General features: G+C 32.8%; 1 protein-coding gene across 1 annotated transcript; it reads right to left on the bottom strand.

The window, feature by feature from the left end:
* Positions 1 to 1,483: 1,483 nt before the first annotated feature.
* Positions 1,484 to 7,239, bottom strand: LOC142627002 (laccase-14-like). Its single transcript, XM_075800776.1, has 7 exons — positions 6,899 to 7,239; positions 6,505 to 6,656; positions 4,491 to 4,735; positions 4,166 to 4,291; positions 3,332 to 3,920; positions 2,122 to 2,474; positions 1,484 to 1,835 (listed from the first exon to the last, which is right to left on the bottom strand). Exons 1-7 carry the CDS (start codon positions 7,004 to 7,006, stop codon positions 1,696 to 1,698), a joined length of 1,713 nt encoding a protein of 570 aa, XP_075656891.1. The 5' UTR covers positions 7,007 to 7,239; the 3' UTR covers positions 1,484 to 1,695.
* Positions 7,240 to 15,306: the final 8,067 nt, after the last annotated feature.

The raw sequence follows: 15,306 nt of genomic DNA, 5'->3' as shown, positions 1-15,306 counted from the left end.
ATAAAATATGATATTTCAAGATTTTAATGAATATATTAAATATAAAATGGAATTTAAATTCAATTAAAATATAAATAAATAAATAAATAAATATATATAATATTTTATAATAATGATGTATAAAATTGTGAGCTCTCAAAATTTTATGTGACATTGTAATGTTAAGCAAAAGTCAAACATTTTCGGCTTTATATAGATTATAGACTAGAAGGTAATCCATGCAATACATCAGAAAGTTTCACACACACACACACACACAGATATATATATATATATATATATATATATATATATATATATATATATATATATCTGTGTGTGTGTGTGTGTCTAAATATGAATTTTGATCGTTATGTTAGTTATTAATAAACATTTATTTAGATTATATCTGTAAATGAAACTATATATTCTAGTAGGGAAAAGTTAATGAATGTCCTAACCCTTGAGACATTGGTTTATGAAATATTTTTAGAAAGTTTTTATGAGAAAATAAAAAAGTTATTAACTTTTTTCACAACTTCTTATTATATTTTTCATATAAGCAATATTAAAATTTTAAAAAAATTTCCCATTAACAAATACCTAAAAGACACTCGTTAAGTGGACTCATTCTAGTATTAGATTTTTATTATAATTGTGTTTTCCCATGGAATTTTAGTGCATGGTTTAAAAATTGAACAGAATTAAAATTCATATAATTGGCCGTACTTAATTACTTAACTAATTAGGTGGGCTTATAGATAAAGTGAACTTTGATGCTGCAATTTTTTGGGAAGGTTTAGGGGTGGTAATCCGAGAGTCTACTGGGCTTATCATTGCTGCTCTTAGCCGAAAAGTGCCCCTGCCTCATTCGGTGCTTCTACCAGAAGCTTTGGCAACTAGTAGAGCACCGTCTTTTGTTAAGGAGCTTTGTAATTTTCCAAGTTGAAGTGGAGGGCAATTGCAACTTGGTAATATCGGCTATTAACAACCAGGGTCCTGCGAGAACCATGTATGGCACCTATGTTATTGAGGAGATTTGACATTTTTTGTCAACGTTACATAGTTGTAGTTTTAATCAAGTGAAAAGGGAGGACAATCAGCTTGTTCATTCAGTTGCTAAACAAGCAGTTTTATTTGCAAATTTGGATGTATGGGTATAGGAACTACCAAATGATTTAGATACTATATTTCAAAAAAAAAATATTCATCAATAAAGGCCAATTTAGACTTCTTCAATTCTTCTAAAAACAAAAAATAAAACAAAAAAGAGTATACAAAAGGTAGATGTGTGTTTTTAACGAAGTTAGATTGATTAAATCAATTAATTATCATCAAGAGTTTTATAACTCAATTGACACCTTTTGGTGTTTCCACGAAAACATTCACCGTTCAAATCACATTCTTTAACCATAAATGTAGTACTTGATTAATTCTCAAAGAAGTATGACTTCAGTCTTAATCTTTATAAATTTAATCAAAAGATTTCTCTTATGGGAAGAAATTTCAATAAATGTTACGCAAGGGCTAAAGGTAGCCCAATCTAACACCATTAGCAGATTGGACTCAGCCCATCAATCCATCGTCAACTATAGGATATAAGCATAAAAATTTAGGCCATTAACTCATTGCATTATTGTCTAAATTAAAAACAAAAATACTTATTTAGAATTATTATTATTGATGTATGACAATTTAAGTAAAACTTTCTTAGAACTATGACTTGGAACAAGGAGGCATATATTTAGGAGGAGGGCGAATGCTTGTTGCACTGGTTCCCCCATTCTTCACAATAAGCACAGTGTCCATGCCCCAGCTAGCGTGCCTTTCCAAATGACAATGCACGAACCATACCCCTGAAATTAAACCATCATTCAAGTTAGCCATCATGATTGTCTTTTTTTTTTTTTTTTTTTTTTTATCATTGTGGATAATAAATCACAAGTAATTTTCAGTAGCGTTAAACTTGTTCACACAAACTGTGTTACACAGTTTTATACACACCCTAAAAAGTAACTAAAATTATGACTTTCATTACTACTATTTTTTACATAACTCGAATTAGGGTAAGTATGACGGCATAGAAAAAATCAAAGTATTTTATTCAAAAATAAATAAATAAAAATTTATTCAAAAACATACCAGGATTATCAGCAATGAATCTAATTGTAACCCATCCATTTTTAGGAACTCCAACAGTGTTGACTTCTGGTGGATCAATCAAATTATAAGACTTAAGGTTAGTCTTATTGTTGAAATTTCCAAAACCCATTCCCACCACGTAAAAGCTAAAACCGTGAAGATGCATAGGATGATTCTCTGCAGCCCCAACATTAGTTCCTTGAAGTACTATCTCAACTGCATCGTTGTAATTTACTGTCAAGACTTTTGTCGCTAGGGCTGGGTACAATGAATTGTTCCCCACATCTCCAGTGAAGTTGAAATAATAAAGAGGCTGATAGGGGAAATTGCTTGCAAATACTCTGGGCAGTTTCCTGTGAAAAGAGGAAGCATAAATTATCCTGTTTTAAGCTTTCTATTCAGTGGCAAGAACTTGGCTATAATAAGACTAAATTTTTTGTCATAATTTTCACTTAAAATTAAGTTAGATTACTGATTTGGTCCTCTAACTATTGATTAAAGTTTAATTTTGTCTCATAACTATTAATTATGTCAATTTCATATCTCAACTTTTAAAATCAAATGAATTTTATTATTGGGTATCCTATCCATTTAAATTTTTATAAAATTAATAGTTCAAATTGACATGATTTTAAACTATTAATTTTGAATTATTTTATTTTATTTTTCATAATAACCTTTTAAAATATGTCACATTTTCATGTCAATTAATTTAATTTAATTTAAATAGATAGGTATTTCAAGAATAAAATTGATTCAATTTTAAAAGATTAGGAACTAAATTGACACAATTAATAATTGACGCACAAACATAATACAATTAATAATCGAGATACCAAAGTAAACTTTATTTAATAGTTGGAGTATCATATTAGTAATTTAACCTAAAATTTATATGATTATTTACTTTTAAAAAACAGTAGCTATATTTTTATGATATATATAATTACCCCCTTCATATATCAAATTTTGTTGGCAGTAAGTGAATTAGATTGTTTTATTCCCCACCAAACTTAATCCTAAAATATGTCAAATTCCTTTAATTTAAACATACACTATTAAGAGGTTTAAGTGATAACTCAATGGTAATACAATCCTTTATGGTGTCCTATGTTTATGATTCAAACACCACATCTCTTTTCCCCCACTGTTTACCTAAAAAAAATTACATGTACTATTGAATAGAAGTTGGAAGAAATTAAAGCAATACCTGTAATATGCTTGGAGTATATCAATATTGGGTGTCACAAAGCTTATATTAGTCAAGCTTGCTGACAACCTATTACCACTCGGACCTGCACATGATGCATTTGGGCAATATATCTGATTCACAGAAACTATCATAAAGATACTTTTAGTGATCTTTTTTGGCACATTGACAGGATGTTGTTTGCTTGCTAAGCTCCTTAAGCGTATTGTATAGTTTCCAGCAGCGTCTTTGTCGTTGTAAGCAGGAAGTGTTGGGAAGGGAATAGTTGATGGGACAGTATAATTGCCTTTATATTGCAAAATTGCTGTAGTGGTGGTGTTGTCGAAGGGAGCAGTGCTGTCTGCAAATGGTGTTGATGCAATGTAATATAGACTAGGAGACTGATTTGCTGTGACCAAAACGTCCATTGTTTGTCCTGGTGTTATCATGATATAATTGGTGTTTATTGGTTTGAGGTATGCACCATCACTCCCAACAACTGTGAGGTTGTGCTTTGCAATTCCGAAAAATTGTTCTTCATTCATTATGGAATTGATTATGCGTAAAAGATAGGTCTTGCCAGAGTAAACTGGTAGACGGTATGTAGTTCCTGCAAGATAAAGTAATGATGACCATCATTAGTCAAATTGATTTGATAAACAGGGAAAGAAAAAAAAATAGAATAGAAAAACTTATGTGTATCTTAGATTTTTCAATGAAATTTAATTATGCGGTTTATCTGGCCAATTCCACAAAATCTTGTGGTTTATTAGCTTATTGGCTAATGTATAGTTCTAGCTCCTAAAGTGCTATGATTGAATTTAGATTAAATTACTAATTTGGTCCTTCATATACCATTAGAACAATTATAGAGGTCTCCTGGTTGGCCATTAATAGTGAAAGCATCTGAGATGTTTGGATCGCCACCAGTTGCAAGAGCTTCAGTAATTATTGCCATCACATCTCCCTTATACCATTCTCCTGTGAGTACGTTTAAACACAATTATTAAGACTCTTAATCCGTGGTTAAAAAAATCAATACTTGGTGTTAGTGTCATTTTGGAAGTTTCTTATTGTTACACTAATTAAGAACCAACAGAGAAATAAGTAATCACCGAATACCACTCCCAAAAAGTAATAATAATCACAATAAGAGTATCTAAAATTTAAAAATGCATACCAAGAATAAATGTCTCTTCTGCATAAGGCTTAGGAAATGGGTAAATGGTTCCAGGTTTAGGTAAAATAATAATGGCACCATGCACTGTAGCACGGGTCCAATCACTGTGAGCATGCCACCAAAGAGTTCCCTCTTCTGTAGAAAATATTACCTCCTGGGTGAAGCTTGTGTTAGGAGCAATGGGGCACTGTGTAATGTTTTCTGGACCATCTGACCATGGATTTCTCAGTTGTCTAACTCCATGCCTGTGTAATTACCAAAGAAGTTTATTTCATATAAAGCTCCAATCAATTGATGATCTCATAGTCATACAATGTGGCAATAAATACATTATAGGGTTATTTATATTGTGATGCATACATAAAATCTGTCACTGGGAAAAAATTTATGTGCTATTTCTTAAAATCTTAGACTTTTGGATTAAATTTAATGATGTAATTGCATCATCAATATGACAAAAATTGTATTATTGTCTCCAACTGATTTCTCCATGTAATTACATAGTATGTATAAGATGTAAGAACTAGAACTCTGTACACATATACAATGAATAATTAGGAGCTTAAAGAGTTCTGCACCCACGTTAGCAAAAATAAAATTAAAAGAATTAATTATGTGATATATTAGCCAATGCAGTCGCATATATAGTTTAATTTCATTGGAGAACCAAAGGTTTATCTAGTTTTATTCATGTATGTATTGTCTTATATTTTCACTTCTCGTTTCATTTTTTTTTCCCCCATAATTATAGTCTCTATGACCAAAGGTTAGAATTTAAATTTTTACTGTCATTTTCCAATATTATTTACAAAAAAATGGAAAGTCGAATTTGAACAAAGTTACAAAGATACCGAAATAAATAAACAAAAAGGATAAGAAGTAAATCCAACTATCCATTATTAAAGTTTAGAAAAGAAAAAATAACTTCTGTTTTTTCGATAATTCAAAGATGAGAAAAATAAAAATTAAATTTAAGTTCAACACGGTCGAATTACTTTTTCTAGGCATCGACCCACTAAGTAAACAAAGTCTAACATTTTAGGTGAAACCTATTCTATTCGATCTGATTATCGAGTGCAACAAGTTAAAAGCAAGTAATAGACTAATAGCATGGTCGTAACATGTGGGAAAAGGATGCGTACTTTGTCAAAGGAGACTATAGTTAGGGACAAAGGTTGTAAATAAGTATTGTCATTCATTGGTCAATAACTGTGCCAAATGGACAGATTAGTTTTATATTCCAACTACCAAAGGGGTGTTTGGTAGGTAGTTTGTGTTATGTTATTTGAGTGTTTTTGATATATATATGAGTAAAAAAGTGTGTGAAAATATATGTAATGTTATTTAAAATGTAAGTTATTGTGTTAAAACTCACGTATCAAACAGGCCCTAACGTGTCCCACTCACTATCATGGGAAAAGTGGAAATTGCTGCTTTTGGTTGTTGTGTCGGGCGGCTATACGCTCTATGTTCCATGTTTTGGCAGAAAGATACAGATAAATTCTATGCTAACAAAAAATTTGACACCATTAATATGTAGCAAATTACTAATCATTGGCAAAATAAATAAATAATGTCAGATCCAAATAAAATATAAAATTACTTAACTCAATTGTTATTAAATTTTTTATGCATGTAACATTACTTAAAAGATTAAAAAAAAAAACTCATATTAGACCTTTCTTAGCTCATATTAGACCTTTCTCAAAAATAAAAAAATAAAAAAACTCATATTAAACTGTCATTACTACAACTCCTTTAAGTAAGAAATGAAACACAAAATATTTTTACAGCAATTTCATAGTAAAACTTAGATAGCAAGCTATTAATGGTTTGTAAAATAGTTATGGTAGTGGTTTACTTAGATGAAAACCGACAACAGCTTGTCACGTGACTAGGTTTTATTGTGAAATTGTTTTCTCCTTAGCACAACTCTTCAATCATTACTTACAAGTAGATTTTTGTCTAAACTGAGTTTTTCTCGTACACATGGGAAAAGGGTGAGTGAAATTACCAGTGGATAGTGACTCCATATTTCCCTTGATTATGTACGTTAACAAAGACAGTATCGCCTTTGTGAACCCGAATGGTTGGCCCAGGGAAACTTCCATTTACAGTTAAAATGCTCTTCGTGCTGCACAGCTTAGTGAAATTTGTTTCCTTCAGCTGCGTATGCCATCACAAACCCCAAGAAGAAAAACAAAATAAAAGTTTATGAGAGACGTACAATTATCGATATATGTCAAGCATTTAACTCTATTTGAAGCACTTTAAGAAGTGTCTCATAATGATTTTTGACTTTTGAGCATGAGATCCATTCTCATATGTGTTCCAAATGAAAAGCATAAAAACATCAACCCGTTTTTCAAGTTAACTGAAATATATATATAATGGACAAACGAACTTACAACAAAGTCATAGTAATGGACTTGTCCTGCAGCCATGCAAAGAAGCAGACTGTTAAGAAATATTAGTCCCGAAAACCATAAGGTAGAACTCATTTTTTCTAATCCCATCTTAGAACTCAACTCACTAAGAACAATGAGAGAAATGTGCCTTTATTTTGTGATCTTCTTGAAGTATTTATAGTGTAAGTAGCGTGTACAAATGCATCTTCTCAGCAACACCATTAACACAATTATATAAAATTTTCAAACACCCATGGCCCCCATTTAAATAAGAAACCAATTTTTGAAATGATTCAGACTATGCGTAAGAAAAATGAGCTTCTAGTGTTACTTTCATGTACACGAAGCTTTTGTTTTTGTACAAAAATCGCATGGTTTTGACTACTTAGCTGATTTGCTCTTATTGGATCGTAAAGGTGAAAACTGTTGGGTGCACTGTACCATGAGTCCAGCCCACGTAATAGACATGATCATTTAATGAGCAAGTCTTTCATGTTTCTTATCTTTTCTTCATCATGTTCAAAGTCAGCATGAGTTATTGAAGTTGGTTGGCTTAGGAGTGTTGGACACGTTGGGGGAGAAAAAGAAGAAAAGATGGCTTGATGCATTAAAGGCCATTCGGCCAAGAGAGCTGAAGAAAGAGTTTTGGTTGATGCAAAGTCAAAGTAAGTGGTTTGTATTTATTGTGATTTGATTTGAAGGGTGTGGAAGGAAGAAAAGAAGAAAAGGTGAAACAAAGAAATGAAAGGGCAAGGCCATTCGGCCATTTGGACAGGGGAGCAGAGAAAGAGAAGTCCCAGCAAGTGCAGTGCAGTCTTGAAGAACTGCGTCAGTGAGAGCAAGCAAAAGAGAGAAGAGAAATAGAGAGAGTAAGAGAAAATTGGGAGAGATATACAGTGAAAAAGAGAGCAGTGAGTGAAAAGAAAAAGAGAGTTTTTTTTTCTTTATTGCTAAAGTTGTATTTTTAAGTGTTGTAATCTTTATTTAATATAATGAAATTATTCGGAGTTTGTCCCATGATTTTTCTCTTCAAAGAGAAAGAGTTTTCACGTAAATTTTTATGTTCTTGTGTGGTTGTCTTTCTGCTATACTTGCCGAAATTTATTCACAATCATATAGAATTTTTCCCAACAAGAAAACAAGTAAATAATCCGATTTATTTATTTTAATAATTACTTTTTTGGAAGGTAAGGTGAATTACACAATGATTTCAGTCTGTTTCTAATCACAAATTCACAACTTACACGTTACCCTAAATTAAGCAGCCGCATCTGTTTTTATTTTTTTTAAGTCAATATAATGTAGAAAAATAAAGGTCTGAGGACGTGGGACATGCCTAGCTACTGATCTTATCTTTATTATTAGTTCCCACCGGCACTAGCTAACAATTAAGGGAAAAATGATAAGAACAATTCGTGTGGAAGCTGTCTCTGCAAATATAGAATACGTTTTGACTGTACAACAAGAAAGGTTAAAATATTGTTTAAATTTACTAATTAAACATATAGGTTAAGTTTCTGAGGTCACTCTGTAAACTAAGCTAGAACCACGTGCCTTGATTCTTGATGATGGGCATTAATGTTTAAATATGCTAATTTCGTTATCGCTTACGTTTTTAAAATTTCTAATTAGCAGCCTTAGTTTTTGAATCAAAATATTGGTAATTTATCCATTCTTAAAAAGAAAAAAACATTGTGGTAATTTAAAAGTGAAGGAAAATGGAATATAAAAGATTGATCCCTCGTTTCGGTGCTGCTGTATCGCGGAAGTTACCGCATTAAAAAAACGGGTCAATTAACTCTATATCATTCAACCATGCGATGTGTGAACATCCAGCGAGCAATGAAAACACGATAATTTAAAGAAGTATTATCCTCTAATGCTATCGTTGTGGCTTTAAAGAAAAAGAGAGTAATTCTATTATTGTGGCGTTAAAAGAATCAATCTGCGTCATTTTCAAAATATTTTCACAACATATTTTAGAAGATAAATTGTTATTAGTTCTTATTTAGGCTCATCATGAATATTATGTTTTTAGTCACCAATAACAACTTGTCACTCAAAATTTGAAGAGCAAACTTCCATCTTTAGCTTGTTCAATCAACTTACTAATTAGAATTATTAAATTGAAACAGTTGACATGTAAGTTAAGTTTGCTTATCTTCTTTCTTCTTCTTTTTCTTAAGATAAGTGTTTCGTTGGGATATTCCTGTGTAGAGAAGGATCGTTAATATATATATTTGTGTGTGTGTGTGTGTGTTAGGTTCTAAGGATTTAGGATTTAAATGTTTTAGAACTTTAATATGTAATGTTGGCAAATCATGATCAAAACGTAAAGTCTAGATTTAGGCTGCTCAAAGTGATGTATGCGTAAAGTTGGAATCAAGTAATTGCAGAAAATTACTGTTCAATTTTTGCAAAGCTCGATCGATCGAAAGTTAGACTCAATCAATCGAAGCTCTTACAGATTATTTTTCTGCAAAATTTTCCAACTCAGCCCAAACTCGTTTGACATGTAGGGTTTTATATTTTATGTTTCATATAAATAGAAAAATCCTACCCACGTTTTTAGATTGTTTTTTATGCTGTGTGTGTGAATCTCTTGTGAGGTCTAGAGGTGTTTGCCTTCATACACACTTAAAATTATCAAGATCGAGATTAATGTTGAGAGCTTGGCGATTGTTTTAGTTGCTGCATAAAGAGCTTAAAGATATACAAGTAGTGTACTTGTGGATGCCATGGATCTAAGAAAAAAGTAGTTTGTGGACTCAGAACTATCACATGGTCATGGTAGTAAGTTTTCTACTCGAGGTAACAATAGAATGTTAGTGGTCTAAGTCGTTATTGTAAAATTTCAATTCTTTTATAGTGGATCTTGTTTCACTTTGAGGATAGTTAGGTTAAATCCTCCCCAGGTTTTTAACCGATTTGGTTTTCCTAGGTTATCATATCGTGTGTTTTTTATATTTTTGCACTGCTTTACATGATATGATTGTTATTGTTTTAACCTTGATTTGAATAATTTACCTAAATTAATCACTTGGCTAAATAACTAGTTTAAACAACTTGTATTTTAAGGGGTCTAAAAACGGTACAATATACATTCCATTTGGATCTTTTGGAATGGATCCTTTCATGTTCGTTATTCAACTTCTAGAAAGAGAGTGATGACGGTGGCGAGCGGTGACACTATAACTTGCATTTTTCTTTTTCCTGCATTTTTATAAGTGAAAGCATGACGGTAAATTTACCTGCCAAGTGTCTTTTCCTCGTTCACTTTTGTTTCGAGAATGATATGTATGAAGTATTTTTTGGGGTAAAATATTACAACTTGCAACGGCAAACATCTGATCATCTGTACTAGACTAATTTCAACATAAAGATACCTTATAGCTATAGCTATTATATATATTTGGGGATGTCTTATGCTTATCTCTTTTGATTGATTGGAATTTTGGACGAAATCCTTTCCTTGTGTGAGCATTGAACATGGATGTCCATAGAAGCGATAGCTTCTTTAGCTATTTCAGTTAATAAAATAAAATTACTTACGATGAATTTCAATTAACTCAAATGGTAATATAAAATCATTTGTCATCGAATAAGAGATTTGGTTCCAAATTCCACCTTCATCAAAACCAATCTATATTTTGATCTAATGAAATAAAAATAAAAACAAACATCATTAGAGTGGTGATAGGAATAATGTACAAATTTCACAAACCGATGAATTACCAATGAGTAAGTAATTCAAACACTTATTTATTAATTTTTTTGGAGTGGCACAAGTCATATTCATTACCACATTAATTTGTAAATTCTATATACTAAAATTTGTAACATAACTAACCTCACTCTTTTCATTATCATTAAATAGAACTCATAAATTTAAGTCTAATCATTTCTTAAATAAATTAAATAAAAGATGATGATTGTACCTAGCTCACTCTGGAATGGACGAGAGTGGCCCATATGATCAAGATCGTTCTAGGTTTACGATTCAATATCATATCAAAATGCTATGCAAGATTCAAACATAAATTGTTTGGATTAGTAGAAAGTTTTGTAAAAATGCATTGATACTGCTGCACTACTCATATTCATTACTAGATTAGTTTTTAAATTTTTTCTCAACAAAAAAAAAAAGATTAGTATGTAAATTTTATATAGTAAAATTTGTAATATTTCTAATATCATTCTTTTCATTATTATTATTATTATTCCATAAATTTAAAACTATAATTTCTTAAATAATTCAAAATATATGCCAAAAAATAAAACAAAAGATGATGATTGCCCTCCAGCTCACTCCAGAACGGGACGAGAGAGACTGGCCCCATATGGTCAAGATCATTCTGGGTTTCTGATTCATTACCATATCAAAATGCAATGCATGACGTGCAGCCTACAGGTTTATTAATATTCAAGATTCGAGTATAAACGTGTTTGGATTAAAAGAAATTTTTGTAAAAACGTGTTGAACAGCACTTTGGTTTTTTTTAATTGTTAGAGCATCCACATTGAATAGGGCATATGGCAAATGTAAGCTCAATTTGCAATTGAAGCCCAAAAACAGCACTCCATCGATTATGGTAAAACCCAACAATTGCAAAAATTTTTGCAATTCAGCTACAGTGTAATTCTAAATGTAGAATGCACTGTAGCTGAATGGTAAATGAAAATAGTATTATTTAATTCTCTCTCTCTCCTCCTTTTTATTAAACAATTCCTATTCTTTCTCTCTCCTTTCTCTCTCTCTCTCTCGTTATTTCTCTGCTCTGTTCCTTCTCTCTTCAGTCTTCAGACCCAAAACCCATAAACACCACACCACGGCAGATCGGCCTGGCTGACGACGGCGACGTGGCTTGGTTTCTCTATCTCTGGTTGACGGCGGCGACATGGATCAGTGTTGGTTTGGATTGATTGGGTTGGATTTTTGGAATGGGTTTTGGAGTGGCGATTGGGTGGTTGAACGAAATCAGGGTGTGCTCGCCGTGGGTCTGAGTTTGCCTGCGTAAATCTGGGATTTGCTCACCGTGGGTTTGGGTTTTGCTTGCCGTGGGTCTTTTTTTTTTTTTTTTTTTTTGGTGGTGGGTTTTGCTCACAGTCATGCTCTTCAGTGGTGGCGGTGGCGGCAATGGGTTGTGGTTAAGGTTTGTGTTCACGGTGGTTGCTGGGTATGTGGTGTGGGTTGGTTTCAAGTTCAACGGATCACGGTGGATCGAGGTGTGGTTGAGGTGTGGGTCACAATGATTGTGGGTTGTGTCGTTTTGGTGGTGCTGGGTGGAGGTGGGTTGCTGTGTATTTTTTTTTTTTTTTTTTGTGGTGTTGATGATCGGAGAGGGTGGTGTTGATGGTCTGGGTTTTTTTTTTTTTTTTTTGGGGTTGTGTTGTTTTGGTTGTGGGTTTTTTTTGGTGTTGACATAGAGGGTGGAGGTGGTGTTGTTGTGTTCATGGTGTGGTTTTTTTTTTTTTTTTTTTTGGTGTTGAGGTGTGGGTCACCGCTGGTGGTGGTGGTGGTGGTGGTGGTGGTGTTAGGTGTGTGTATTGCAACCGTGGTGGTGATTGTGGTTTTGGAACAGAAAGAAAGAATAAATAATGTGTTGTATTGTAGATGATGGTGATTGTTTGATATATTATTTTATTGTGTAGAAATAATATTTTAATGAGTAAGATAGGAAAATAAAGGTTTGGATGTGGAAGTGTTGCAAAATTGTATTGTATAATTGATAAAGTGACTTTTTGAATAGTAAAATAGGATAGAATTAGGAAAAATGAATGTGGATGCTCTTAGACTTACATCGATGGATTAGCATAAGCTTTGTAGCCAGCTAGAGCTAGCCGGCCTGCTGTGCCTGCTGTGCCTATCCACAAAGAAATGTTGTGTCATTTTCTATCATTTTGTAAGAAACAGATACATACAATCATTTCCTTGCAATTATGGCCTAACTAAAGAATAGCGTCTATCTTTGCAAGTCGAATTCTAGTAATTTCTAAGCCTCCAAGGAAAATAACTTTTTTAGTGCCAAAGATGAATGCCATTCAACCAATGCCTTTGAAGATTCCTGGTTCTTCCATCATTAGTGTTTTCGGCCAAAAACCAAAAACAAGGTATAAAAAAATCAAATCAAATTAAGAAAACAATTCTAATGCAGAAATGACAGGCGAATCTAACAAATTTTTTTTTTTCTGAATTAGTTCCAAATAAAGTCATATATATTATAATAAATAAATAACAGTTTTAACATCAATGTGAGAAAGGACCAAAAAAAAAAAAAATAAAAATTTGAGAATTGATGCTTTGCATTTGGCACAATAATTATCATTCGCATGAGTCAAACTCAAGAAAATAGTATCCTCCTTAGTGGAGTTTTGACTATAAATTTCATTTTCAAAATTTAGTGTTGGAAGGAAGAACCTTACCAATGAAATGAACCTTGATTCCTTCGCAATTCAATTTCGCCTTCTGATAAATTTTGACCTAAACTTCCCACCAGAAACATAATCTTTGCTTAAGTCACGGGCTTTCTAGGAGTCTAAAATCTGTGGGTATTGCATTGTATCCACCAAAAAAGAAACGAAAAAGCTTTCTGAATGATCTACTGCAACAATATCAGGAAGATCTGCAGAAACTTTCGATAATTGAAGAAGACTGATAATTGAAGCGAGCTTCCTTGAGTTTCATTTATAGCGTTCCAATTTTTTTTAGTACATGGATTGAAGTACAGACCTTGTACTACATGCCTGAACCAAGTTGAATTATCAATTTAAAAAATAAAAATGTTTTAAAGTTAAGTGTTAAATTACCGATTGTTCCAAAAACTTAAATTCTTAGAAAATTGTGAATTTAATCACTTAACCATAATTCTAACACTCCCCCTTTCTTGTGGGCCTAAACTTCCCCTTACTAAGTGGAGGTCCAACAAGTGGAAATTTAACATTTTTAAATGGGAGGTAGAGTAAAGTAATGGATCAAATTCAGGATCTACTGCTCTGATACCATATTTAATTACCGATTATTCAAAAAGTTTAAGCTTTAGAAAATAGTAAATTTAATCACTTAACCATAATTCTAACATTAACAATAGAAAGGTTTTCATCATTACTAGTTGTAAGTGCACAATTTGTATCCGGTCCATTCGCTAGATGGACTCAGGCCTAAAGAGCCTTATACAATAAAATTTGTAGAGTGTGGGCTTGAAACCTAGGTTATGGATATTGGATAAAGAGAAAAACATGCTAGATTGCCGTTATCCACGTATTCAATCGATAAAAATAGCAAAGAAACTCTCCGAGGACGTACGCCGAGGACCACTTGTATTGTCTTTCTTTCTTTAAGAATAATATTACAATTACGGTTCAAGTATTCAATCCTTTCTCTCTCCTCCTTCTTCTTCTTCTTCTGCGATCTCCCTTTCTTTCCTACCTCTCTTGTTCTCTTATATCCATCTTATTCTTCCTTTCTTCTTCCACGTGTTACACAAATCTTCCAATTAGATACTTGTCCCATCCAGCACCTTCTTGAAATCTTCTAACACTAGCTGGAAGGCTGAACATTACTGTTCAGAGGTCATTTCTCCATTAATGCGGCCAGGGAGGTAGGTGCAAGGTATTTAATACGGTGGTAGCAGCCTTTTCCCCTCTGATATTTTTCATACGTTCTTCCTTCTAATAACTGTGTAGATCACACCTTTACCCAACATATCCTCCGGAATTCTCTCTCCAAACACCTTGGCATGTCCTATGACTTTTACTTGACCCATCCGAGGAGATACTCCTCCTCGGACAGCTCCTCCAACCCTTGTAGCATGAACTGGCTTGCGGGCCTCAAATGCTCTGCTTAGACAAGCTTACTCCACCAAATCAAGCCCAAGGCCCAAATACATATTTTAATCATTTTACCCTCACACCAGTTAAACTCACGATATTCTCTTAAATGTATCATTTTATTGTTGTTTGTTATAATCCATTAATCGTCATAATAACTAATGTATGTAAGGTAGTTGAGTAGTCCACCTCCTGGTTCAAGAGATCTATATTTTCCTACCCTCTTTCCACAAAATGGTTGGGGACAATTCAAATCTTGCCTATGGAAACAACATTTGGCTTATTGGAGGAGTCCTGCATACAACTTGATGCGTATCGTATTTGCACTCAATTTTTAGGGTACTATCTTGGAACCAAGGGAAAAAATTTTAAGTTTTAATATGTTTAAGTTTTCCACTCTCTTTAGAAAAATGTTTACAGCATAAGATAACTACTAGTAATGGTGACCTTGGACAAATCGAATTTGTAGTGTGAAGCTACAATGAGAGTGCTACCTATGATGTATGTTAAACGTGATTCTTACAATTGTAGATCTTCATTTTGCTTAAAATAGATTAGAGCATCCACATCAGTGGATGCAT

This window comes from Castanea sativa, chromosome 3 (assembly GCF_040712315.1).
Source record: "Castanea sativa cultivar Marrone di Chiusa Pesio chromosome 3, ASM4071231v1".
NCBI classification, from domain to species: domain Eukaryota; kingdom Viridiplantae; phylum Streptophyta; class Magnoliopsida; order Fagales; family Fagaceae; genus Castanea; species Castanea sativa.
This window is presented reverse-complemented; position numbering and strand designations above follow the sequence as displayed.

Coding starts and splice junctions, on each gene's coding strand:
- LOC142627002 (XM_075800776.1), bottom strand. CDS start 7,006: ATGGGATTAGAAAAAATGAGTTCTACCTTATGGTTTTCGGGACTAATA. Junction 4,736..6,504: donor TATGGAGTCACTATCCACTG/GTAATTTCACTC, acceptor GTAATTACACAG/GCATGGAGTTAGACAACTGA. Junction 4,292..4,490: donor AGAAGAGACATTTATTCTTG/GTATGCATTTTT, acceptor ACGTACTCACAG/GAGAATGGTATAAGGGAGAT.